Source organism: Ammodytes marinus (genome assembly GCF_949987685.1).
Source record: "Ammodytes marinus genome assembly, chromosome: 5".
In the NCBI taxonomy this organism is placed as follows: Eukaryota; Metazoa; Chordata; class Actinopteri; order Uranoscopiformes; family Ammodytidae; genus Ammodytes; species Ammodytes marinus.
This window is the reverse complement of record NC_137234.1, coordinates 29,450,582-29,476,673: the sequence shown is the minus strand read 5'-3', so window position 1 is coordinate 29,476,673 and position 26,092 is coordinate 29,450,582. Positions and strand designations below refer to the sequence as shown.

The following is a 26,092-nucleotide window of genomic DNA, read 5'->3' as shown; positions in this document are numbered from 1 at the left end:
GTTTCACATCGTAGGCTACAAGCCACATAACGTGGCATTGACATAAGGCTACACATTATGACCATATGAAACAGCAATAATTTGATGTTTTTCCTCTTTATTTATAGGTTAGATGTAGGCCCTTTTATTATTTTTAGCCCCATATTATATCAATGATATATATTTCGCAGTTTAAACTTCGTGCTTCCTGTTTCTCTCCACCCCAGAATGTCTGTCCAATGAATGAATGACCTCAGATCACGTGTGGTTTTGCTTCGTAATGCTGGTTCACTTGCAAAAGGGGCAATATGAAAGTGGACCACACCAAACAAAAAAAATCAAAACTCTATTTGGTCTGGACCAAAGCAAGTGCACTAGCGGACTTTCCCAGTGTGAATACACCCTTAGAGGCTATATCAAATCCTGAGATGCAGCAGGAACATTATTTTTCAGATTTTTCTTAATCAGGCAGCACTCTTTACTCTGCTACTGTAAAAACAGTACAGTAGATTGGTCTGCAGACTCATGTTCTATGATGGAGAGACTCATTTCAACAGATACAGGGTGGATAGCTACTTTTTATGAACAGCATAGAATTTACACATAGAAATCATATTCCTGTATGTGTGTGGGGGCCCTAAAGGCTCATCATGAAGCCCCTTAGACAGAGCTACTAATGCTGTTTTCTTATGCTTTTGTATTTCTCCCCCTACTAGTTGAGGGGCCCATGATGATTTATTTCCTTATATTTAGGCTTATTCCTTTTTGGACCCTGTTATTGACATGAGTGACTGAGCTCTTTGACAATGCAACATGAAAAGTTACTATGAGGCCTAGGGCCCGGTAGCCTGCTCAAGAATTATTTATAAAAAATAAAATAAAAAATAAGTTATTTAATTTTTTTTAGGGGGGGCTTGGGGGCCCCCAGAGGGCGGGGCCCCATTCAATTGAATGGGTTGAAACATAGCTAAGGCCGCTACTGGTTAGGTGGATAAAAAGCAGATTTATGTTCCCAAAGTTAACCTCCTGTATTTTATGGATCGCTGGGCAGTTATAGTATACTTTATCACAAGCAGGTCAAACTGAATACTCAAACATTTTAGCCTCACTGCGAAAAAAAAACCCTCTAAGAATAGAAAAACCATATCTTCAATCCTAATGTCTACCACTGATATTGAAGCTAGAATGATAACGGTAAAGCAACTGCCTGACCCTTTACATTTTGGATGCACTTTCAACAATGCCACAGAGTAAAACAGAAAGCATTCAACAGTTAACTGCCGTTTCATAATTCCTTTGTAAATCATATTGTGTAAAATGGGCATTCCACAAGTTCAGCACTGGGTGTTCGATTGCATAGAACAAAAGACAGAAACAGATGAGATAAGGCGTGTATAGTTGACCACTTCGGACTTTTTTAATTCTTTTGACATAAATGAAACAACACTCACATGGGTGACCCACTGTATTACAAAACCTCCTCATACACGAGTTACAAAAGTACCAACTGAAAACAGCAGTTTCACGCTACATCTTTCACAACGCAAATGTGGTTAAAGCAGCTGAGAGACTATTTTCACTTCAGACTACTGCTATTATTTCACCCTGATGTTGGTGTGTTTCTCGCATATCACAACACAGGCCTGGTCATAAGGTGTTAACATGTGAGAACAGGCATTGCTGTTGAGCCTACGGAGCAGCTCGGAAAAACCTAATGGAGTATTTACTGTAAATGATGAGACACTATGGAATGTTAAGTGTCGAAGCAAAAAATAAGGAAGCACCGTATTCATGGTCCAGGCCTAGGTTCCCGGGAAACCCTATTATTATTATCCTAGCTATTTCTGACATGTATCGTTTACCTGGGGTGTGGCACAGTGACAATACTGACCAATATTGACCTTTTCTACATTTTCTTTTATGAAACAAAACTCAACATAATTCTACTTGTTCATCAGCTGATCATAATCCACAACCAGTTTGTGCTGCATTTTCAACATTACCAATGTTCACAAACTTAGGTCTTTGTATTATAAGACTTGCAGCATGTTACAGCAACTGGGCTTGTAGTTTGTAACTTAGGTTTAACATAGTGTGGGCGTTGTACTATGACTTAATAATAAAAAAGATGGAACCATACAGGTTTTAAGGCGACGCAAAGCAGGCAAAAACATGAGATGTTTGTCTATTTTGCTTCCATAACACGTCTTCATTCATACTAGTATAAGTAAAAGGTCCAAAATGTACGTCAAGGTATTGATGTAATTGAACTTTGTCTGTTTGCATCTGCATATTGCTACTATACAACCATCTTTAATCGCTACATTCAGGTTTTTTTCAATACTATGAACCAAAAATCTCAACTTCTTCACAACTAAACTTTCCATACTCATTCTTAGCACTATTCTGAGGGTCATTTCAGAAGGATTTGTTCATATGTTGTTAATGATCTAATGTATGATACAATCTGTTCTTATAAAACAATATGCATTGTTGAGACCTAACATAGTATTTTTTGATTGATTAAATAATAATAAAAGGCTGTATACATCTGTTCTGTAACATACTACTACTATGTTGTCAAAAATTAAATAAAGATTTTAAATGTGGCTTTATCCAACATCTAGATGAGTTTTTTTTTAAAGAGATGCATATGAAAATATATATAAGTCAGATATTGCTAAATGTGCATATTTTCACATTTCAAGATTTGTTTCAAAGTAGCATCAGTAATCAACTGGTAAAGTTTCATGATGATATCTGGACGTGAAACATTTGACCCTATTCACCTGCAGTGTCTCACCGTTACTGTTCAGGAACTGACTGCAGCTAAATCTGTTCACTGAGATTTTCAAGCCTACTACTCAATAATAGAACTTTAAATGGCTGAAGACGGGGATGTTTAGACCTCATCAGACATAGAAAAGGACCACCTAAACATAGCGGTACGTTTAGTGTTAAACTAAGCTGTTAGAATGCATCAGTGAGTATTGACTTAACATTCAAAGTGAGGATCATCTGTCGCAACAGCATTCACTCTCTCTCTCTCGGTCTGAGTTATGAAACCCTTAGTTCTGAATGTTGTTGGTAGGGTTTGTTTACATTTGGATCCAAACTTTGTTTGTGTTACATATTTAAACTTCTTGCTTGCACACTTCTTATAGACGTTATAAACGACACTGCGAAACCGAAACTGCGCCTGATGCAACAGATTTCTCAGTTGTCCACGCAAGAACACATAAAGCATCTGTGTTAAATGTAAAGGATTGCATTACATTTTAGAGTTGCATTTTAAATTTTCCAAACTAGCAAGAACGAGGATTTTTTTCAATTTAAATGCTACTTTTTATTGCCCAGACCTCAATCAGTGCAGTTTAGTGTAGTGTAGTGTAGTGTGTGTGTGTGTGTGTGTGTGACGGTCATTTGTATCAACTCACCACCCATTGAGTGTGTGTCTATTTAGTACGTGCTGCCCCCGAGTCCTCGGACAGACAGCAGCAGCTGGAACTAACACAGAACAAACGGGGTCAAGGGATGCCAAAAGAGTTCTGACTGGAAAGCCAGGTCAGAGGTCACCAAGGCAGCAGCCACACATCCAGCAACTGAAGAGTGTCACTCTCATCTATTTGTGACCAGGCTGCTCCCCCACAGATAGTCAATGAGAAAATCAAGTAACGCCGCTTGTGCTCTCATGTGCAAAAACATGCAGTTAATGCAGTGCATTCTGGGACAGCAATAAACATGGTTTGTGATGTCCCTGCAGAACAACACACATGCAGGTGTTAAGGGATGAAGCGTTGAGAGACGATCATGTCTGCAACACTTTTTAAATAAAGCTACAAATGAAAACAAAGACAGTACAGCTGGACTTTTTTGTTTTGCAGCATTTTTTAAACGACACACAGATGAATGACACAAGGTTTTTTTTTTTTTACTGCCGGCATCATTTTGTTCCATTTACATTGTAGAGCTATGATTCACCAGGCAGTCATGGTAACAGTCTGACTGGTCCCAATACTGATACTGTATTGTATATAGACAGAGATTCCAACCAAGAGTTTATTAAAGCAGAGCCATCGTAAGAGGCTAATGAATGTATAAGATCATTGTTATTGCACAGTGTGTAGGCACTTTTAAAAATGCCTTGTTTTGTGGTTGAATTGCATTCTGGTCTATACTTAGGATAGCAGCAGTAGAGAAAAGTGGTAAGTATAAAGTAAATGATAAAAAAACATCCCCTTTCTCTTCAATTCTAAAGAGATTGACATCAGTCTCAATTCCCATTCGAAGACTTGGATAACTATTAAAAGCTCTTGGGTCCTGACTCCGGAGAAATGATCACGTCATTTTTACATTCAGCCAGAAAGAGGAAATAACACACTAAACAATTAAATACAATCTTAAAAAAATTGCAACACAGCAGTTCCTTTTAAAAAGTGCATCATAAATCCCTCACCCAGCAACCGACCACCAGTAAACATTTACAAATGAGGAAGGTCCGTTAAAAAAAAAAGAAGCAAAACAAAAAAGATCAAATCCCACATTAAAAAAAAAAAAAAAAAAAAGGCTTGTGAAAAATATGCCACAAAACCAAGCGTGTCTCAGAACCTATCTAGATGAACTGTTGGACCCATCAAGTCATACAGTCAAAAGGGTCTCTCCATTTTAAAACCCTGGAACGGACACTCAACATCCTCAACTTCATAACGACTATCATACTTTAGTGTTTGTTAAAAAAATCCCTAAACCCATGAAGCTAGAAGCAGGCAGACAGTACCAGTGTGTGCAGTCAGTAGTGGAGTGAGTATGTTGGTGGTGGTGGTGGTGGACACATGGTCCTGGCAGGTCAGAGTCTGATCTGGAACAAGCCCTGGTTCCACTGCATGCGGAAGAGTCTGCAGTTGGCCATGCGCAGGGCGGCGCAGGCGGTTCTGGACAGGTCAGTGGGTAACATGGGCTTAGTGCGGTGCCAGGTCCCCGTGCTGCGACGGAACTCACGGATGTAGTCGAAGCTGTTTCCTGTGAGCACGCACGCACGCACAGACACACAGACACACACAGACACATAGACACATAGACACACACACACACACACACACGCACACACACACACAGACTCTTAACATTTAGTCAAAACTAGGCATGGGACGATAACCGGTTTCAAGGTCCCGCCATTATCTCCGTTTTCTTTTTTGTTTTAAACCTTAATTTACATAGGTAAATCCCATTGACTCTTTTTCAAGGGAGACCTGTTCCCATTTACACGTTACCATTCACACACACATTCATACACAGATAGCAGGCTGACTATCGACATTCACACGTCATACTGGTATCTAAGGTACTAGAACACACAGGACGTTAACAGTTTATTAATGTTAAGAATATTCCTGCATCATAACAAATTGAACTAGAAGAGAAATATGTAGAAAGTAAGCATCTCTCTAAAAACCCTGTTGAGCTGCTCATTTCATTCTCAATTCAATTATTTATTTCATACAAGTTTATTAATGTTCAGATTATTCTATAGGTTCACCCAGAAAATTCAAAATAACACATTTTACCATGATACCTTGGTAATTGTGCTTAAGGTTATCATGCCATCAGAATATCATACTGGCCTAGTCATAACTTATATAGTCATATGACATGTATATAAATAATATGGTAGCTGTAAACTGATAAGAACTATGATGATTCCCCCCCCCCCCCCCCATGGTTTTCATGTACAGACCTGTGTCCAGGTCTCCCACTACGTAGATGCTGGATCCCACAGGCACAGCGCCGTAGACGAAGGACGAGCTGGTGTGAATACACAGCTTCTGATCGTCCAGTAACATCCACCTGCACCACATCATACACACAACAGAAACAGCCGTCAACAAAGCCCGCGGTCGTTCTCGGCAGGTCACTCCCCTTTCTGCCCCATTTCAACTCTGTCTCTACACTATCAATAAAGCATAAAAATGACAAAAAACTATCTTGAAAAATAAATAAAAAAATAAAAAAATAAATCTCTTTCTGACATTTTTTTTATTGTCAATTTTCTTGATCTTCATATTTGTTACCTACATACCGGTAACTTTGGTGACATTTTAGCAGTGGGACACAGAGTAGCCAGCTGATTCATTCAGCAAAGAGGAAAAACCCAACACGATAAACTAAGAGCTGTGCACTGACATGTTTCTCTAAACACAAGACTCTTCACTCAACTACACACGGCAGTTTAGCTCTCGCATGGAAACGATGATTCTGTCGACCAATCAACAGACTGCGGTATGTAACTCCACCCTTTTTCAAACCCTTTGGGACGAGTTGGTACCCCAAGGAAAGGGTGACAAAAATATGTGTGGGACAACGTTCGCTTATTTTTTGGGACCCTTTCCAACTTTTGACCGTGGAAACACAAGCAAGTGTCGCACTGACAACAAGGCCTAACTGTCTCTAAATATTTCCCCGAAAATTGGTAACTTCAACAAAAAAGTGTTTAGGTATTTATTTATTTTAGTGTTCAAGTATGTATTTATTTGAAAAATATATAGAAAATGTATATATAATAGTTCAGAAAAATACTAGTGACACCAACAAGATATTGATTTAATGCCATGTATCCATATACTGACCGGCGCATCTCGTCGTGGTAGAACTCAGACTTGCAGGTCATCATGCGTCTGTCCTGAGGGTTTTCATCTGTCTCTTTGCTTCTCACTCCACCAAACACATAGAGCTCCTTACTGACGCCGCACGCCACCGAACCAAACCTGGCAACCAAGACAGCACGCAATATGGTTACAGTGGTTACACATTCATTTTGCCATGTTATTATATGACACGATTCAAATTAAAACATTTAAATATTAAAAAAAAAGCTAGTAGACTATCTGGAAAATAATTTAAGAAAATGTTGTATGGATAAAACAACAGGAATGTCTACTTTTGGCCAATCGGGCTAATTAAAATCACACGGAAGCAAAACTGAAAATGGAGATACAGTAGTGTGGTTTACCATCACCTGCCTTTTATAACTGTTTGAGCTTCTTTTTAACTTGTATTTTAGTTAAAGGTACAACGAGTAAGTCGGCACGTTGGCGACACCTTTGAACAAAAGCGGTAGTATTTTTACGACGCCAGCTGTCGTGAAGCTCGTGCAGGGGGTGCAAGATTCAAATAATCAGGAAGCAATATAGTGCGTGCCGTGTCCGTGTGTTGAAAGTGTGAGGGCACCGGACTCTTTTCGGCTCGGTGAGAGTGGTTAGTGACACAGCATCAACTACACCTGATTGCAATGAGTTGATCCATTGTCACCTCTCACGGAGCTGAACGAGTATGTGTCCCCACACAAAGCGAATGAACGAGAGACGGCAGTTAGTTATGGATCACGATGAGGTAATGTGTTTATGTTGTTGTAAATAATGACTATTTCAGATGAATAATGGTCATCTGATGATGCTGGTGAGGCAAAGTAAACTTTGTTTTAGTAGGCTACCGCTCATTCATTTAGGAGTAAACACTGCAGTCTAGGTTCACTCCGTGAAATTGTGTATAGGTTGCTTGGCAACGCCCTCCCGCCTGCCTATCGCTCTCCCTTTTAGCTTTTCTACATTGCATTTTCTTTTTTTTCTTTGATGGTTCAGCCCCGTTAGTCATTATGACGACAAATAACTGTCTCAAACAAGGCTCCCGCGGGACAACGTCTCAATTTGCGGGACGTGTGAAAAGTAATGGAAATGCGATCTGGTCACCCTAGAAGTTAGAAGCATTGTTATTGAAAGTGAGCCCCCCTTTTTAAATGCGTGTTTTATAATCTGGCATTTATCCGATAGCTGTGAGGAGACAGCAGTCTCCGTTTGTCTGTGTGTGTATTGGTCTGTGTGTGTGTGTGTATCGGGCTGCTGGGCTCAGTGGCTCTGTGAAGGTGCTGCCTGCAGTGCTTCAGCCTTTGTCTTCCTATTACTTCAAAATAAAAGCCAACTCACGTTTGTCAAGTGAAATGCTAATGTGAAGCCAGTGAAATGCTTTTAATGTGAAGCCGCAGCCTTAATGCTCTATTTGTTTAACAGTAGCTAACTTAACTGCTGCGCGCTGATCTAAAGATAGTGTTTTTTTAATATAGAAAGCCGTGTCTCTGGCATTACCGGTGGTGACACGAGTTTATTTTGCTAAAAAAACGGCACTTTGTCCCGCACAAACGTAGTCTTTGTCCCACATCTGGTGAATTGGGATCTGGTCTCCCTATCCCCTTCCCTCACCTGGAGTGATAAGCTTCTCAAATCACGTTCCTGCGCCACACTGAAATCTGCGACCAATACGGATATGTGACCATAGAGCATGCACGCGTGAACCGAAAATCGGACTGGGTGTACGACCAGATCAAATGCAGTAATAAAAACTATATAAAAACGTCTTTCTTTGCACTGATGGTCTCGTTTGCTGTTAAAGGTAATTTATGATTATGAGAGGAAACATGAGGCTGTTTAAAAGATATTTAAAAGTTACTCGTTGCCGCTTTAACCTGCATTTTCACTGTTAACTTTTCAGTGTCAGCTTTTTCTTATTGTTTACATAGGCTATTTATACCGTATATAGGGGAGAGTGGCCTAAGTTGTGCATTTTGGAAGTTGTGCCACCAATTGTTTCTAGAAAACCGTGGAAGAAATTGGAAATGTGACCACATATTTAAGAAGAGCCATCCATTTGACTCATCCTGTAAAGAAGGGAGACACAAGTAATAAGATATAAGCACATTTAAGCTCAAAAAACTGTCTTTTGCCTTTCAAAGTAAAATTTCCATGATCAAGGTTTTTTGATTATTGTGTCTGAACAATTATAGACACGTTTGAAAACATTTGACACATGTTTTAGTGCTTTGGTATGCTACACTTTGAGTCTATATAGTTAGCACGATGTCAGCCCTAAATTGCTGCATCATGCCTATTATCCAAAATTCTGGGGATGGGGTGATTTATGCCATAGGGCCTAGGTGAGTTATAAGTAAGTAAGTAAGTAAGTAAGTAAAATGTATTTATAAAAGCACATGTCCAAAGTGCTGTACATAGTGCATTCAGTAGATAAACAATGAAGGTAAAATAACAATAACCAAAATAAAAGACGTAAAGCCCATACATCCACATAAACACAGATAGCAGTGCAGAGGTAAGATAGTTAATGGGGAGGAAACACCAGGGTGTACATATGAGTTTTGAGCCTTGATTTAAAGGCAGCAATGTAGGGGGAATCACATTTGTCAGGTGGCAGTTGGTTCCACAAGCACGGAGCAACTAGTGCAAAGTACATTTCTGAGAGTTGTGCCAGTGGCATGGCTGTATACGCTGGTCACCAAAAGAAAGTGATTGTCTACAGTAGCTCATAAGAGAGTGACATCTCAATTCCACTTAACGACACCACTGATGAGAGTTCAGATGGCCAGAAAGATGATAATGGTGACTTTGTCATTGTGAGCTTTGCAGGTAAAACCATTAGATCTGCTAGGCCTTGTTTAAGAAAATTGTCCTTCAATCTTTGTCAACTATTTACTTTAAATACACCTTAAATAAGTGATTGTCTAATGGATTTGTCTTGCATTACAGTTTATGAGATATATATCAATGGCACAATTCACCCCATGGTATTCTCTCCAACCGCACAACTTACACCACACCGGGGGCAAGTTGTGCATCAAGACAACTTTTTTTCCAAAAGCTATATTTCTTTTACAGTTTATTCCAGATCCAAAGTTTTTATTGCCAGGGATGCACAACACCCTGAAATATATGTACATATTTGAGTTGGAGACTTTACTGTCAAGGCCTTACTTTAAAGTCACTTTGAGTGAAAAGTTGCACAACTTAGGCCACTCTCCCCTACACATTTTGCAACTTTACTGACACTTTTGTTATTTGCACTGTCCTCTTTTGCTGCTGTAACACTGGACATTTCCCCACTGTGGGACTAACAAAGAATCATCTTATCTTCATTTGATAACATCTTTTCCCATCTTGTATGTATGAAAATGACGTAGTCTGCACAGCCCTGGACATGTTCTGCTATGACTAACTGAATGAACAAGGTGTGACCCAACAGCCTTTGACTACCCATTATGACTGATTAACGTTATGCTATGCGAGTATGACTGTGGTCATATGGCCCATGTCAAAATGAAACTGAAACAGAAACAGTTATTGGTGTGTGACAAATGACCAGACACAGCCGTGCTGCTTTTCCTGTTGTGCAATGCAAGCAATGACAAAGTGCAGTATTACAGGCTTAAGTTAAGCGTTTGGGTAACACTTTACAATAAGGCAACATGAATTAACGGTTGGTTAATGCTTAGATATAGGCTATAAACAGTTAGTTAATATGTAGTTAATGCTTTTTAAGCATCTACTGAATGTTAATGCTTAGTAATTGAGGGTTAGTTAATGATTGGCATTAAATATGTTTAGTTCACTAATGCGTACTTAATGAAGCATTTACTAATCATAACAGTTAGTTAATCATAAATTAAGCAGTTAATAACGGTGAGTAAATACTTAGTTAATGCTTAATTAGCCTTAACTATCAGTTAATTAATGTACCCTTATTGTAAGGTACTGTACAGCAAGGGCATATAATAAGTGACAAAGATGTCTACAAACATAAGACAATAAGATGAAGGGAACAAAATATTAAAGACACATATTGACTGTGAGCTGATCAAATCCTAGATCCTTTGTCCTGTTGAGCTGAGTGTTTACCTTCTCTCTTTGAGAGGACACAGGCCCGTCCAGTGCTGGGTTTTGGGGTCAAAACTTTCAACAGAGTCAAACAGCTTCCCATAGGAGCCTCCACCCATGGCATAGATCTTCTTATTCATGGAGGCAAAGCAGCCCACCTGACAGACAAGACAAGACAACGCTATAATGTACAAGTCACAGCATGTGGACAGAGGAAGATAGATAAATTTTTCTAACTTCTGTCTACGTTATATCTGTTACATTCCCGAGACTGAGATAATTGTCAAAGGAGGCATAAATAGCACACTTCAAAGTTGGTGATGTGACGAAAAATAAAAATAAAAATGGCGCTAGCGTATCGATATCGTGTCGCAAGAGAAATTACGAATATATATATATAAAGCGATTTTTTTGCCCCAACACTAGTATTAGGTACAAAGTACTGCTATGTGACATTATGGTCTCATCATAAACTTGGATTATTATTATACAAAAGAAAAGTCGGCACCTGGATTTTACTAAGCAAATATCTATCCAGGTTTTAATAATGCGTTGGACAGTAGTTTTCTTTGTTTAGTGCAGGCCAATCATTTCACCCCTCTGAAACAGAGTTACATCTTTTCCAAAACCACAGCATGTCTTCTGACATGGTTGTTTAAGACATAAGAAGCTATTCCCTGCATCAGTTAGGCTCAAATGACTTGTTGCCAACTGAAACACATTAATCCCTGCAGTTTTTGACCGATCGAGGGGCTCTTGACTATTTGCCTGGTAAAATCCAGGTGCCAACTTTTGATTGTAGCCGGGCAGTGTATGTTCTATGTTCTCTGTGAATGTGATACTTGCATGTTTAGTTTAGTTTATTTAGTACACATTAACAATTAATGGTGCAAGGAGGGAACGAAGCCCAATGGGCTTGTACAGAGTTCCACCCCTATCAATATCACAATGAAATCATATTCAGGCTAACAAATACACTCTAGAAATTAAGGAGACAAGGTACATAAATACTCAAAATAATCAAAAATAGATGGAAAAAAATGTGATAAATACATGTCAAAGATAATGAAAAAATGAGAAAGAAAAAGAAAAAAAAAGCAATGAGAGGACAGGAGGTGATTAGAAGATTCACAAAAAGATAAGATGTTTTTTAAGCTGCTTTTTAAAGAGTGAGTGGGATGATATGGATCTTAAAAGGGGAGGTAAAGCATTCCATAGAGCCGGGCCTCTATAATATATACTAAATTGATGGTGTGATGTACGGGAAAAGGGTAAAGGTAAGTTGTTATTGTTGCTCTGTCTAGTGCGATGTGAATGTATGTTAAATGAATAAGTAAACAAAGTCTGAAAGCTTTCCGGGAGATCTTGGTTTCTGTAAATAAACTTGTGAATGAATAAACATATGTGATAGATATTCAATTTGTGAATTGGAAAAATATTTTTTTTTTATAAAAAGTGGTGCTGACGGAGCATATCTGCTTGAATGTGAGATGAATCTTAAAAATCGCTTCTGAATAATACATAATTTTTTGAGATGGTTGGGATATGAAGCTGCCCAGACCAGATTACAGTAGTTCAGGAAAGGAAAAAAAAAGCTATAGTATAAAGTTAAATGGGCAGAAGGATGAATTAAAGGACAAACTTTCCTTAATATGCCCATCATCTTCGTGGACCTTTTGCAAACCAGGTCTATATGATTTGACCAGTTAAGTCTTTCGTCAACTAGAATTCCCAAAAATTTGGTAGCCTTTACTTGCATAATTTCTGATCCGTTAATAAGCACTTTTGCTTGTTCTTTGGGGTAAGGCTTGTTTATGTTGCAAAAGATCACAAAGTTACATTTCTTCACATTAAGTGTTAATTTATTAATTAGAAACCATTTGGCAATGGAGCATAATTCATCATTCACACAGTCAATCAAATAATTAAAGTCATTATGAGTTGCTATGAGATTAGTGTCATCAGCAAATAATACAGAAAAAAGATGTTTGCAAGACATGGCTAAATCGTTTATATAGATCAATGTTGTTGTTGTTTACCTTGCGGATCATGGTCATGCTGGTCTGCATCCTCCATGTAGCCAGGTGAGGGTCAAACACCTCCACAGAGGTCAGCTCTCCTGTGGGACTCTCTCCTCCCAGCACATAGACCAGACCGTCCAGCTCCACCACGCCAAAGTTCTGACGAGCCTACGCGCACACATCACAGACATTTATTTTTCTGATGTCTGTACAGTAATAGTCTGCCCCAGAATCGATATTTTAGAGAAAAATCAATAATAATAAAAAACAAATATTCAGTATATTCTCTTTTTTCCCCTGATACTACACAGCTGAAATTGAATCTTTTGTGTCTACTAGTACTTTTACAAATCAAAATATTAACATTGTCAATAATATACTGATGATGTCTAATTTTTAAAACACAAGTATTGTTCACATTGTTAAACAATACAAAGTAAACAGAGCTTCAATGACAGCACTTTTCTGTGTAAAGTGTAAGCAGGTGACTGGGGCTGTGTTGTCTTTGTCTCATCTGCATTATTTGAAACTGGACCTGCATTGCAGCACTGCTGACACCTAGTGGCCATGAATTACAATTACACAGAAGTCAGTTGTAGGTGCATTCTGTATTATAGATCCTTAGGCTGCAGAAAGGAAATCCTGCTTAAAAATCAGCAGCAAGTTCTAACAGACAGTGTCTATTTGATAGAAAGTTTGAAATAACAGGGTTAGAACTGCATACAAATACACTAGAAACTTCTATAAAGACCATTCTCCATAGTTGAGACTTATACAGTAGGAATAGTTGGACATGTGGCTCCAGGGGGGGTAAACGTACCTGTAGCATTGGGGGGATGGGACTCCAGAGAGGGGTAAACGTGCCTGTAGCATTGGGGGGATGGGGCTCCAGAGGGGGGTAAACGTGCCTGTAGCATTGGGGGGATGGGGCTCCAGAGAGGGGTAAACGTGCCTGTAGCATTGGGGGGATGGGGCTCCAGAGAGGGGTAAACGTGCCTGTAGCATTGGGGGGATGGGGCTCCAGAGAGGGGTAAACGTACCTGTAGCATTGGGGGGATGGGGCTCCAGAGGGGGGTAAACGTACCTGTAGCATTGGAGGGATGGGGCTCCAGGTGTTGGCGTCAGGGTCAAATTTCTCTCCGCTGTCCAGGACTGTGCCGTTTTCATCGGTTCCACCCATCACAAACAGAAAGCCCTCTAACAGACAGGGAACACAGGGTTAGTACTCTGGCTTAGGCGCACACATTTGCTGCATCTGCCGTTTGAATATTTCTATTGAATAGGTTTTCACTCAAGCCTTAATCCTGATAAAAGAATCATCCCCTCAAGTAACAAATGACACAAGTTACAGCTGTGTTTCCTACAAAGGAGTGACAGGGCCACATAGAGGAGCAAAAACCAGAATAAAGGTATAATTATCAAGTAAAAAATTCATACATATAAAAAAAAGTTATAATAAGTTTAGAGAAAATAAGTGGTAAAAAATATGAGTACAAAGTCATAATTTAACAAGAAGAAATGTGTCATATCAACAGAGTAAAGTCATAGTTTGAGGCTGTGTGTTGTTTTAGAGAATGATCGTCTTTGCCCCTGCATACAAAAATATGAAATATAATGTAAAGATTTGATTCTAAATTCAATTCAATGCCTTGTGTTTGGTGCTCAAACAACAGAAAAAAAACAGAAAAACTCAAATTAAACCACACAAACTTTGTCGTAATCGTAATATTTCAACTTTTCTTCTCTGACTTTATTCTCATTATATTATTTATCTGTTGTTCCTGGATTTGGCCCTCATACTACTGCTGTAGTTTTCCTGCCTCTCTTTAGTTGTATGGTGGATGTATTTCCTGTGTCTAAGCCAATGACTGACCGGCGGCGACCACCCCGTGTCCGATGCGGGCCGTGCTCATTGGCTGCAGCTCGATCCAGGCCTGTCTGTTGGTGTCGTAGAGCGGACACATGCAGCGCGCCGCAGCAGTCGGCTTCTTGGTTCTGTTCAGGAGAAGAAAAGAAGAAAAAAAACACATCAAAAGCAGGGACTGGAGGGGAGCCAAGGGTGTGATGATTTTGGGTGAACACTCATTTGAACTACTTCCTAGGGTTTCACGTTTCTACAGGTTTCAACAAGTGTGAGACACTAGCTGGTTGTGTGCTTTGATAAATTGGAACCGGGCTGCATGTCGGCCACACTTCACATCAGTGCTTATTGGTTCTATGTCGCTGTCCTGGTTTTATAACAGAACGATCAACATAAGTTTTTTTCAACTTAATAAAAGTAATGTGAAAAAATAGCACATTTTTAAAGACCTGTTATAATCAAGACATTTTAAGGCCTATAGAATTATGAATATTGGATTTTAGATGTTTTATAGACCTGTCTTCCTCTGGCTATGACCTCATTTTACTCTAAAACAACCATGATGTTCTCTGTCATTAAGTGTTATAAGCAGTATTGGACCTCACTAAGGCAATGAAAAGATGATTACTACTTACTTTAACCATAACTTTTGTGTAGTGAGGTGGGAAAGCTTCTTTGCTCTCCACTGAACACTGAGATCATGATCATAGTAACATAGCTGCTGATAAATAATGATATGAAGTGCTAATAGAATATGCATGTTAAAAGAAAACAAAGATGGCGACTTACTTGCGATCCTCTCCCCCGGCGATGACTATACACTCAGAGTAACCTCTGGGTTTGAAGGCAGCGAGCAGCTCTTCACCGTGCAGCTGAGGGGCTCCTAACACAGCCTGGCAGTAGTCTGTGATCACCTCCCTCATCAGAGGCTCTCCCATGGTCTGATGGGATATACCAGGCAGCACACAACCAGGTTAGCTAAACACCCTGCGTTCCACATCACATACTTTTTTCTTTTCACTATACTACATACTAAAGAATGCTGTTTTTTTATATATTGTATATGAAATTGGATATATAAGGGCATCCAGGTATTTCTGCCATACTGCATTTGACATGGATGAATTGGGAGTTTGGGATATGTACTGTTTGTTTTTCTATCATACAACATGGTATGGAAGTATTAAAACGCAGGGTGAGTTAGCTCAGATGAGTTTTTGACTCACAAAAGAGCATACACAATGGGACACTTTGTGAGACACCATTGATAATAGTATAAAAACATAAATTCTTGATATGGATTTGTGTCTGAATCTGGGGAGCCCTTGTAGGCACAGTGTTCCTACCTGCTCTCTCAGGTAGCTCTGGTCCAGGCCAGTCAGCCACACTGCAGACATCACTTCCTTCATGTGCACCTGTAAATACACATGGAAGAACACACATTCACTCATGTTTTTGGCCGCTTGGTGGCATAGGAACAAGCTTTGATAACACAACACTGACATATTGTCACCTTCTAAAGTTCACAAAGTGAACAGCATTCCTGTGGAGTTGTTTTCCTTTGATATGCCATTTCAGTCAGTCAATAATATAGTTTTTCTTATAAGCCGTTTAAGGTCCATTATTATGCTCATTTTTTGTTGTTTTTCATTGTGTCGTGGCCAAAAAAAAACACTTTGTATTTATCAGTGCAATTGCTGAATCTCGTCATTTCAGCTTTTGTCTGAAGCGCTCCGTTTAGGAACATCTCTCTTTCAGCCCCGCCTCCCTAAAATCCCAGTGGCACTGAATGTAACTGGTGGTTCCAATCTTACTGCCGGTTAGTATCTGGGCTTGTGCTTATCACAGGTGGAGGCAGTGCTAAGTTAGGTGGACATGGCTTCTCTCCTTATGACGTCGTAAGGGGAGAGAAGTCTGACTGGTTTTCAAAAAGGTGGAGAAAGTGGAGAAAAAGAGGGAGGGTTGTTGTTGTTTTTTTCTCATACTTTGGGAGTCTCTCTAGTCTAGTCATTCCGGGGACTTCTATTAATGTTGAAAAAAAAACATGAAAAAAGGGCCCATCTTGAATAATAGGTGACCTTTAAAAGGTGCTGTAAGCGGAATGGTTCTTTTAGCAAACTTCCTGTCAGTTACTGCAGTTAGCAGTCCCCTCGCTCGTCCCTACGTCACCACATTAATGCACTGCGGTCTTCAAGCAGCAAGTTATATGGCATCATCTCAGATCCATAAATGTGATAAAACATGATAAAAACCATCAAAACAGACATTGGGAAGGATTTTTACCTGCTCCGCCATTGTAGGCGCATAAACAGTCACCCATCTGTTGCTCTGGCGTGCACCGGCAGTGAGACTGGTGTCGGTTTGTAGCGTTCTCTCTTGTGATTGGATAAACATTTCGGGATCCTCCAATAAGTTTATTTGCCAATTACATGCAGAGCAGCTGACTGAGAGATCGGCTTTATGAAACGCGCACATTATGTAAGTGATCACTGTATGAATAAAGAGCGATTTAACACTTATATTAACATAAATAAACCGCTTACTTCACCTTTAACAAAGTCACATATTTCCATTTTCCATAACCCCTCTCCCTTATCCTCCACAGTGAACCCTGCAGAGAGCATCATCATCATCATCATCACCACCCACCCTGCGGTCCTCGGGGTCGTGTGCAAACCAGCGGACCACGGCCTCCAGCACGCGCTTCTCGTTGCCCACGTTGAGCTTCTCCATGGCCAGCAGCTCACACACGCGCTCGGCCGGCATCTCCCGGAACTCCTCGGTGACGACCACGTCCGCAAAGTGCGTCTGCAGGAACGCTGTGGCGGCGTGGTGCACGTGGTTCAGGCAGTAGCTCAGGGAGAAGTGGCGGATCCCGATGCAGTTCTCCGCCGCGATGCAGCTCTCCAAGAACTGACAGCACAGCGCCTTGAGGTCGGTCATCAGCAGCAGGTCAGACGCCTGCACCATGTCCTGGATGGTGTCCTCGCTCAACGTGACCTGTGTGTGTGTGCGTGCATGTGTGTGCGTGCATGTGTGTGCGTGTGTGTGTGTGTGTGTGAGAGAAGGAATGACAAACTTATATTAGCAGGTACGGAAGTGTCTCTATTTTCTTATGTTCATTTCATTTTAAGCTTTTTTTTTTATATACAATAAAACCAACATACATTAACAACAACACAAACAGAAAAAAGAAAAAAAACACAAAGACAAAAAGAAGACATGGCTTGAAGGTGGATTGGCTATACATCAGTCAGTATGAAGGAATAAGCAGTCCATACACAGTAGGGCTGGGTATCGTCAAGGACTTCGCGATACGATACGTATCACGATATACTGGTCACGATACGATATATCATGATATATCACGATATATCGCGTATCTTGATATATCACGATATATTGCGATATTCCATAAACAAGTTACCTTGTCAAACATAACAGCACAATATATTGATAATTGCACAGACAAATGAAGTCAAAACTATTTCATTCACAACTTCCTTTACTATTTTTCTTCCTTTTTTTTGGTTATGGCAAATTATCAAACACTGCTGCAGCTGCCATAACATCAAAATAACAAATCCAATTCACTCTTGTACTAACTGTACAGGACACAATGAAAATGAAAACACATCAGTGTGCTTTTGTGACACAGTGAATCTTAATTAAGAATTTTTATAAACAAAACTGATCTAACTTCAATAGTCAGTATCCTAGAGGCTCAGTTCCTGACAGCAGACATGGGTTTGAATCTGACCCATGGTTGTTTCATTCCCTCTCTGCCCCATTTCATATATGTATATCTGCACTGTCAATAAAGCCTTGAAAAAAAAAAAATTATAAAAAAAAAAAAAAAAAAATCATAAAAAAATTAATAAAAAAAAATCGATATTTTGATATAAAAATCGATACTGATATCGGGAAACTAAGTATCGCGATATATCGATATTTCGATTTTTTGACACAGCCCTAATACACAGTAAAATCTAATTAAAAATGCAAACAGCAGCGGAGCACACAAATCAAGCAGTTAAGTATCCCTTCCAACAATCAGTGCGTTTCCATGGGACAGCTAGATAGGATTAAGCTGTATACCAATTTTGCCACTCTAATGGACCGCGTCACTTGTCTGAGTATACATGAACTTTCAGAGAATCGGATAAATGGCCAGAGCATGGCTGACTCCGCTACGCTAGGTGGTGCTGTAGCCCTTTCAACAAGTGGTTATAGAGCCACGTCCGGTTCCTTTCCGGCAACAACCCTACTTTTTATTACGTCGTCTCCTTGCACTTCCTTGTGAAACCCACGGCATTTTTGTGGTCGGATTTAGCATGCCTAAAAATACCCGGGTGCCCACAACATCCATTCAAGATGTTTTGTGTTGAAATCAGCATGCAATTTGGGCGATTCTGACCGCAATCCAGTGCGCACTGGAAGTGATGTCACATCGACGGAGCCTCCGAGTGAAAACAACCGGGGATGCGACGGATATATAAACAAGAGGCAGAACCAAGGCGCAATGTAATGATGAAATAAATAAGTAAAAGTACGTCCCAACTCTGTGCCAAGCCTACTGCATGCTCACTACATTCTTTTTATGACCAGCTGTAGTATGTAGAATAGAAAAGAGAAAGAGTATGCAATTTGGAATGCAGCCTGACCTCACAAAGCTGGCTTTTATCTTCTCACCAAGGTACACACACACACACACACACACACACACACACACACACACACACACACACACACACACACACACACACACACACACACACACACACACACACACACACACACACACACACACACACACACACACACACACACACACACACACACACACACACACACACACACACACACACACACACACACACACACACCCGCTCTGGGCGTTGGCACTGTTTTTGCTTATTATGTCATTAAATCTTCAAAGACATCTCCATTTTCATGTCAACTTTATTGATTCTCACCTGAGATAAAAATCCACCTGAGCTGTCTGAGCTCACGTTGGTTAAATACCGCCTTCACACGCCTAAACCAACTCCTACTCAAACGGCAGCTCCAGGACAGGACCATTAAAGATACATTCTGTCTTTTGTATGATTTTTGACATGACGTCTCATCAGCTTTCTCTGACTGTTACTGTTATATCTGGGTTATAATGAGACTGTCTACTAGCCTCAGGGTTATGGTCAAAATGATAGCTCTTTTCCAGGTTTCTGTCAGTGACATTACAAACAACGCTCATAGCCCCATGTGTTTTGCATAAACAGCCTAAAGTCAAACTGATACTTTTATACTTAAAGCGCCTTCCTTTGAAAAAGTGAATATGTGCAGTAATATAGAAAACGAAGGATGCAACACCTTGCAACTGCATCGAGAATCGTTTTGCAATCGAATCGTTGACAGGTGAATCGTAATCGAATCGAATCGTGAGGCCAATGAAGATTCACACCTCTTAACATAAACACACACACGCGCGCACACACACACACACTCACACACTCACACTCTCTCGCAAGCACACACCTGCAGGTGGTGAGACAGTGAATGAGGAGGGTGGGGCTAAACAGCACAACTAGATATCCACACAACAACATGTTAGGTTGAGCCGGAAACAATGACTTGTGCTCAGGTGCACACCTAACAACCTAGGCATGTCAGTCCACTCACTCACCTCACCGCTGAAGATGTAGTCCAGGATCTGTTTCATGGTGGACATGGAGACGCCCTGCAGCTCGATCCTGTACGTTGACCCATCATCCTTTGGTGGGTTGTAGTTCAGCTTGGTCCTAACAGCAAAACCAAAGCATGCCAATTAAAAACTACAAACATGTAGTCCTTTTGGCATTGTATCATTACCATTGCGAAAGAGGACACACCCGTTTTTTTATATAACATGTATACAGCAGCCAAGTTATAGAACAGCTGCATGATCATATATGGGCTGGTGTGACTGACCATAGACCAGTTGTCTTGAAAATGGGGGGGTCCACCACTGCCCCTAGGAGGTCCGTGGAGGTACTGCAGGGGGTCCCGACCAAATAATTTAAATTTCTAATTTTTTTATTGTCGAGAAAAACTAATTATGGAGTATACTTCAAGCATTAACATAATAAAGTATATGATTTGTTTAAAAATGTATTAAAATTATTGTATTGTTTGGTCAGGCTTAGGATGCACTATGCTCTATCGACCTAGGGTCCCGTGGGCTAAGTCTAGATAAAGGTTGAAGACCCCTGCCATGGAATGTATATGTGCTGACGGAGCAGGACAACGAGTCTGACCTGATATACGGGCTAGCAGCGGCCAGTATGTTTTTCTGGACGGGGAGCTCCTCTCCATCGACCACCAGCAGCGCGTCATGGAAGCTGTGCTCCTGCCAGAACAGGCGGAGGACCTGGAGCAGTTTCTGGGAGTGCTGAGGGTCCGACACCTTCGAACTAGCTTCACTCGAGCCAGAATTGGACATGTCTAGGCTTGACTGTTAACAAATGAACAAGGCACGATTTTACAATTTAGCTTGCAAAAAAAAAAAAAAAAAAAAAACACACACACACACACACACACACACAACACGTTGATCAAAATGTGGCTTTAACAAACTGTTGGTAGGAAACACAACGGGTTTAACCTGACAGGTTAAATTAAGTTTGGCAATGCTGCTGCTGTATAATGGTACGTAGAGGCGAGGCTAGGCTAGTAGTAGCAAAACAAGCATCAACAAACAGTCTATGTGCTATGTCAAAGACAATAATGGTGGTACAGTTCAGCAATGGAAAATGTAAGGTTGTTAAGTTAGTCTAATTTGGTTAGCCACAATACTGGCAAATAGCAGGTAACGCTACAAACCTATACAGTATGCTACAAACACATTACAGAAGGCTTGCACCGGTTAACACTTAGGCTATGTCATGTTTTTTATTTGACCAAATCAAGCAGACTTTTTTACCTTAATACTATAGGAATGCGCTTCTCATGCGGAGGGTGTACCTGACTGCATTTAGAACATGTATCACACCATGCCAGAAAATTGTATATGGACGTGAAGACGTGTGCTGCATTCAATACTAAAGGAAACAAGGTAGCATGAAATCTCAGTGTTAGTATCATGGACATAAAGAAAGGTTAGTATAGTGAATGGGATTGCTATCCAACTAAAGATACACTATAAACAAAGATATTAACATTCAAATTATTTTGCATGTGATAATAATAAAGACAACCCGTGAGTTGAATAGTATTAAACAAGTCGCCTAAGAAACACGCCCTAGTGATTTCAAGTGTAGCATTCATTGGGCACCTGAACGCAGCATCAGCTAGGCGGAACTAGTGTAGAAAAACAACGTTCCAATACTTTTAGAAAGCAACCTGTGTACCAACTGAACTGTGGACAAGTTACGCATGCTACCAATATTAATAAGTTATCTAAACGAATTTGTTATGGTCGCCTCATACATATAAAAACGTATCCGCTCGTTTCTTCTTCTGGTATCGAAATGGTTATTAAGTGAGAATCAAAGCAAAGCGGAACGTTGCCACAAAACCTAACTTCACATCGGAAAGCCACCGAGAGCACCACCAAACAGCATTTCCGGTGTAAGTAAAAATGTATTTACCTTTCCTTTTACAGCGTAGTGTTTGTAAAGCCAACTAATTTCAAATATTGATATAAATATGATTAATTAAATAAGAAAATACCATTCTCTGTGAATCAATAGATGGCAATACTTGTCCGAGAAGCACGAGTGCGTAGACTGACATGTCTTATTTTATTTTGAAGGAAAACTCCCCTTTGTTCTATCCGCGGGTATCGACGGGTATTTGTCGCTGACTTGGAAACAACTGTCATCACCGCCATAACTTTGGATACAAGTATAATTTTGCTTTGAACTGGCTTACATAAAGGTAATTTGCGCTGACTACTTGTGAATGCTAGAATATTATGTTGTGCTAGCTAAGACCAACAATGCTGTAGTGTAAAGTTAAACCCTTTTATTACTGAAGGCGTATGTTCGCGCTTAGCCGTGAAAACGTCTTCACACGACGATGTATTTATCCTCAACGTATCGCGTTGAATCAACACATGTACATTTTATTACTGCTCAAATAATGTGATATGTCTTTCGTTTCTAGCTCCCATCACCGCTATGTTGTGATGAAAGAAGGAAGGAACCACTGAGCATCGTAAATGTTTGCCTGACGGGACGTGACTGGAGACGCACAGTTTGAAACTACAAACCGCTACAAACCCAAACATGCCTCGACCTGCTCGGGGCAAGCTGTCACCGTTCATAGAGAGTCTCATCCTGAGCTATGGCGGTGAGGAGGTGAGCTGCAGCGGCCGCCTCAAGGCTAATGTCATCGGGGTGGGCCAGATGTCTCTCTCCCAGGCTCAGGGCTCCATGGGTCCCACTGGTCTGCTCTTCCTATCCGACGAGGTGCTCCAGATCCCGGCCATCCTCACCACGGCGGCGTGGGAGCATCTCCAGGAGCAAGAGGACCGCGAGTGCTTCACCAGCCTGCTCAACACCACCGTGTGCATCCAGGACTACCAGCTACTCTTTCACATGACCCCCGAACAGACCAAATGCAGGTTCTTCTTATCGGTGGGAGAGCTGGCTACCACTTCGGTGGGCCCAGTTAAAGCCAGCACCCCATGCTGCACCACGCTGCCCTCCGTGAGGCAGAAGATCTGTAAGACGTGGAGGGCCCTGCTGGGTCAGGAGGAGGACTCTCAGAGGAGCCAGTGTGGCTTTGATCTGTCTGAGCTGTTGGGGGAATGGCAGCACGACTGTCTGCAGGGCGTGCTGGAGGATGTGAGGGAGAGGCTTGTGATAAAGGCGGCAGCAGGCAGCCGTCCTGAGAGCTCACCACAGCCCTCCACTTCAACCTACACCGCAACATCGGCCCTCATAATGACCAACGCTCCAGACACATTCACCACCACCTCCACCACTTGGGACGTAGACAGGGTCAAATACAAGGGGGAGAAATGCTTCACCGTGCCAAAGTGTCTCCTCGTCCAAGAAGTAGATTCTCAGGAGCTGGAAACACCACAGACTGTTGGAAGTGTGAGGAGATCAGGACCGGCCGGGCTTCTTCCTGCTCCCTCAGAGGACAACCAGAGAGATGTACCTCCAGCCTGCGTCCCCTCTGAGGCCACACAGCCTTCGGTCGAGGACGTAGAGTGGCAAATAATAGCCAAGCCAGCAGCAGCAGCAGCCACAGTGGCAGATTGTTGTGACCCCAACATGAACTCCCCTCAGCCTTCAGAGACAGACAGCCTGATACAGGAGAACATAGAAATAGTAGGGATGATGGACGGCACTATTCGACCCTTGTCCAACCCTTGGGACATGTTCCCTCCGCCTGGGGACACTTCTCCCTCCGCCTCTGAAGAGTCCCCGGTAGCGACTCCTACCCATCAAGCAATGCCGCCGCCACCGCTAACGCACGACCCCCCCCATAATACTCTATCCAGTCCCGGTTGTGTCGCAATCTTAACCGGCGAGCAACTTCCTGTCCACGCACCCACCAAGGAATCCCAACAGCAGCTCACGTCGGAGCAAAGCTATCTCCAGCCCTACCAGAGACCACAAGTCTCAGCCAGTATCTCCACCACAGGCCATTCTTCTTCTTCTCCTCCTTCCTCTGCGAGTCCACCAAAAGCCTTCACCACACTGTCCAACCTGTCGCCTATAGACGAACAACGCCCCGCCACCGACGCACCGCAGCCAGATGTTATAGCAGTGGAGCAAGAAGGCCAGAATTTGGAGGAAGAAATGGAGGAGGATATTGAGAGGAAACCCACAAATGCAAAGAGGAAGAGGAGAGATTCAGCACTAGAAGAAGCTTCATTAGTGAATGAGGAGGAGGAGGAGGAAACTCTGAGTCCTCCATCTTGGCTCTATGACACTCAAGCAGAAGCAGGCTCCGGGGCTGAAGAAGAAGGCAGCAGCAGCGGTAGTAGCAGTCAGCAGCAGCAGGGTCTAATCGTAGGGAGCGTGTTGAGACAGACTCCCACCGTTCACAGTGACGGCGGACCCTTCTCCTACTCTTACCAAGTGTCTGGACAGGACCTGCAGGACCTCAGCCGATTTAAAGTGACAGAGTCCTGGCTGCACTGGGCCGTCAAGTATCTGGTCCGTCCCAAGCAGACGGAGAATACACACAACGTTTCACTGTTAAGCTCCAATCAGTCAGACAGCGAGGTCACTTCACTGCTAGGTTAGAAAACGTTGAGAGACTGTTGAGGGTCTGTTTATTTTTTCAGTTGGGTTTTTTTTTCCCCACTTGTTGGTTATTTCAATTTCCTCTGTTTTGATGAATGTTATTGTTCCAGACGTCAGCTTATAATTGTGTATATGGGTCTCTCTTTCTCTACCTCCTTTGTGCAACATTTTTTGTTTTGTATGTCTTAAGCACTGAGTGAAAAGGTTTTAAGGAGAAAAAAAAAATATTGCTTGATTTGTGAGACAGTTTGTCCAGTGTAAATAAATCTTTTGTTTTGTTTTGCTGTCTGAATTAAGCTGGAATTCTTATACAAACCTTAAAACCCCCAAGGTTCACTCAGCAGCTCAACTGTGTACAGTGAGTTTAGCACAGCTTTAGGCGCTGACACTGATCCAGAAACAGTAAAGTTGCCGGCTGCAAAAAAAAAAAAAACTAAATGACACTACATGGAGCCGAATAGAGCTGGATGGTGCGTGTCAGTGGGTCTGCTATGAGCGACCACTCTCACATCAAACACAGTCGTAGAAAACTATGGAGTAGTGTAGCTTTTCACAGTTTTATATATTGCTCAATGATCTGAAGTGCATACCAAACAACAGATTAGGTTAACATCCCCAATATAATATAAATAAATATACGCCCATATTGTGTTTTATCTAAACTTCAACTCATAAACAAACTAGTATATTATAATAGTCATATCAGTGTAGTATAACGCTGAAGTATCAAATTGAGGAAGTTTTTCAATTTGTCCAGCAGATGTCACCAGATGCCACATATCTGAACATGGATAAGAAATGGGATGAGGTTGAGAGGTTCTAAATGTGTTTAATGTTAGTGGATTGTAACCAGTCTATTTATAATTGAATAAATATCAGCATTGGTATAGAAGAGTAATTAGGTCTCTAACACAAAGTGACATTTATTTTTGCTACAGTCAACTAAGTCTGCATTTCTGCACGTTTAGTTGTTCTTACCGTATTTGCAGATTTCCTATGAATGAAGGAGTTGCCATTAGCTCAGTGGTTAAAGGTGGAGTCAGTCATTCTGAAGATCCCTTATTGTGGATTTTTTTGTTGTCAAAATCAGTTAATATCTCCTCAAGATCTGCTACGTGTCGATATTGTCTGCGCGACAGTGTTTTGAACAAAACACCATATTTTTTGTGCGCTGTAAACGGGCATGTTGCTAGTTTCTTTACATTCCAGTTTACAGAGTCTAAGTTGTGTATTAACACCAGATTTTCTTTTCAGTGCGCACACATTACAAACAGGTAG

At 41.2% G+C, this 26,092-nt stretch overlaps 2 protein-coding genes across 3 annotated transcripts; one reads left to right on the top strand and one right to left on the bottom strand.

Moving 5' to 3' along the window:
• Positions 1-1,389: 1,389 nt before the first annotated feature.
• Positions 1,390-22,126, bottom strand: gan (gigaxonin). Its single transcript, XM_080027782.1, has 14 exons — positions 22,038-22,126; positions 21,532-21,649; positions 20,867-21,063; positions 20,257-20,371; positions 17,223-17,573; positions 15,920-15,988; positions 15,363-15,514; positions 14,586-14,707; positions 13,797-13,909; positions 12,731-12,880; positions 10,713-10,849; positions 6,603-6,740; positions 5,714-5,823; positions 1,390-4,998 (listed from the first exon to the last, which is right to left on the bottom strand). The coding sequence occupies exons 3-14, from the start codon at positions 21,049-21,051 to the stop codon at positions 4,826-4,828; spliced, it is 1,815 nt and encodes a 604-aa protein (XP_079883908.1). The 5' UTR covers positions 21,052-21,063; positions 21,532-21,649; positions 22,038-22,126; the 3' UTR covers positions 1,390-4,825.
• Positions 22,096-25,098, top strand: acd (ACD shelterin complex subunit and telomerase recruitment factor). 2 transcript variants are annotated; one of them, XM_080027780.1, is made up of 3 exons: positions 22,096-22,178; positions 22,363-22,487; positions 22,716-25,098. In XM_080027780.1, the coding sequence occupies exon 3, from the start codon at positions 22,838-22,840 to the stop codon at positions 24,812-24,814; it is 1,977 nt and encodes a 658-aa protein (XP_079883906.1). In that variant the 5' UTR covers positions 22,096-22,178; positions 22,363-22,487; positions 22,716-22,837; the 3' UTR covers positions 24,815-25,098. The 2 variants fall into 2 exon arrangements, with proteins under 2 accessions (XP_079883906.1, XP_079883907.1); XM_080027781.1 differs by lacking the exon at positions 22,363-22,487 and having other exon boundaries at positions 22,149-22,178.
• Positions 25,099-26,092: the final 994 nt, after the last annotated feature.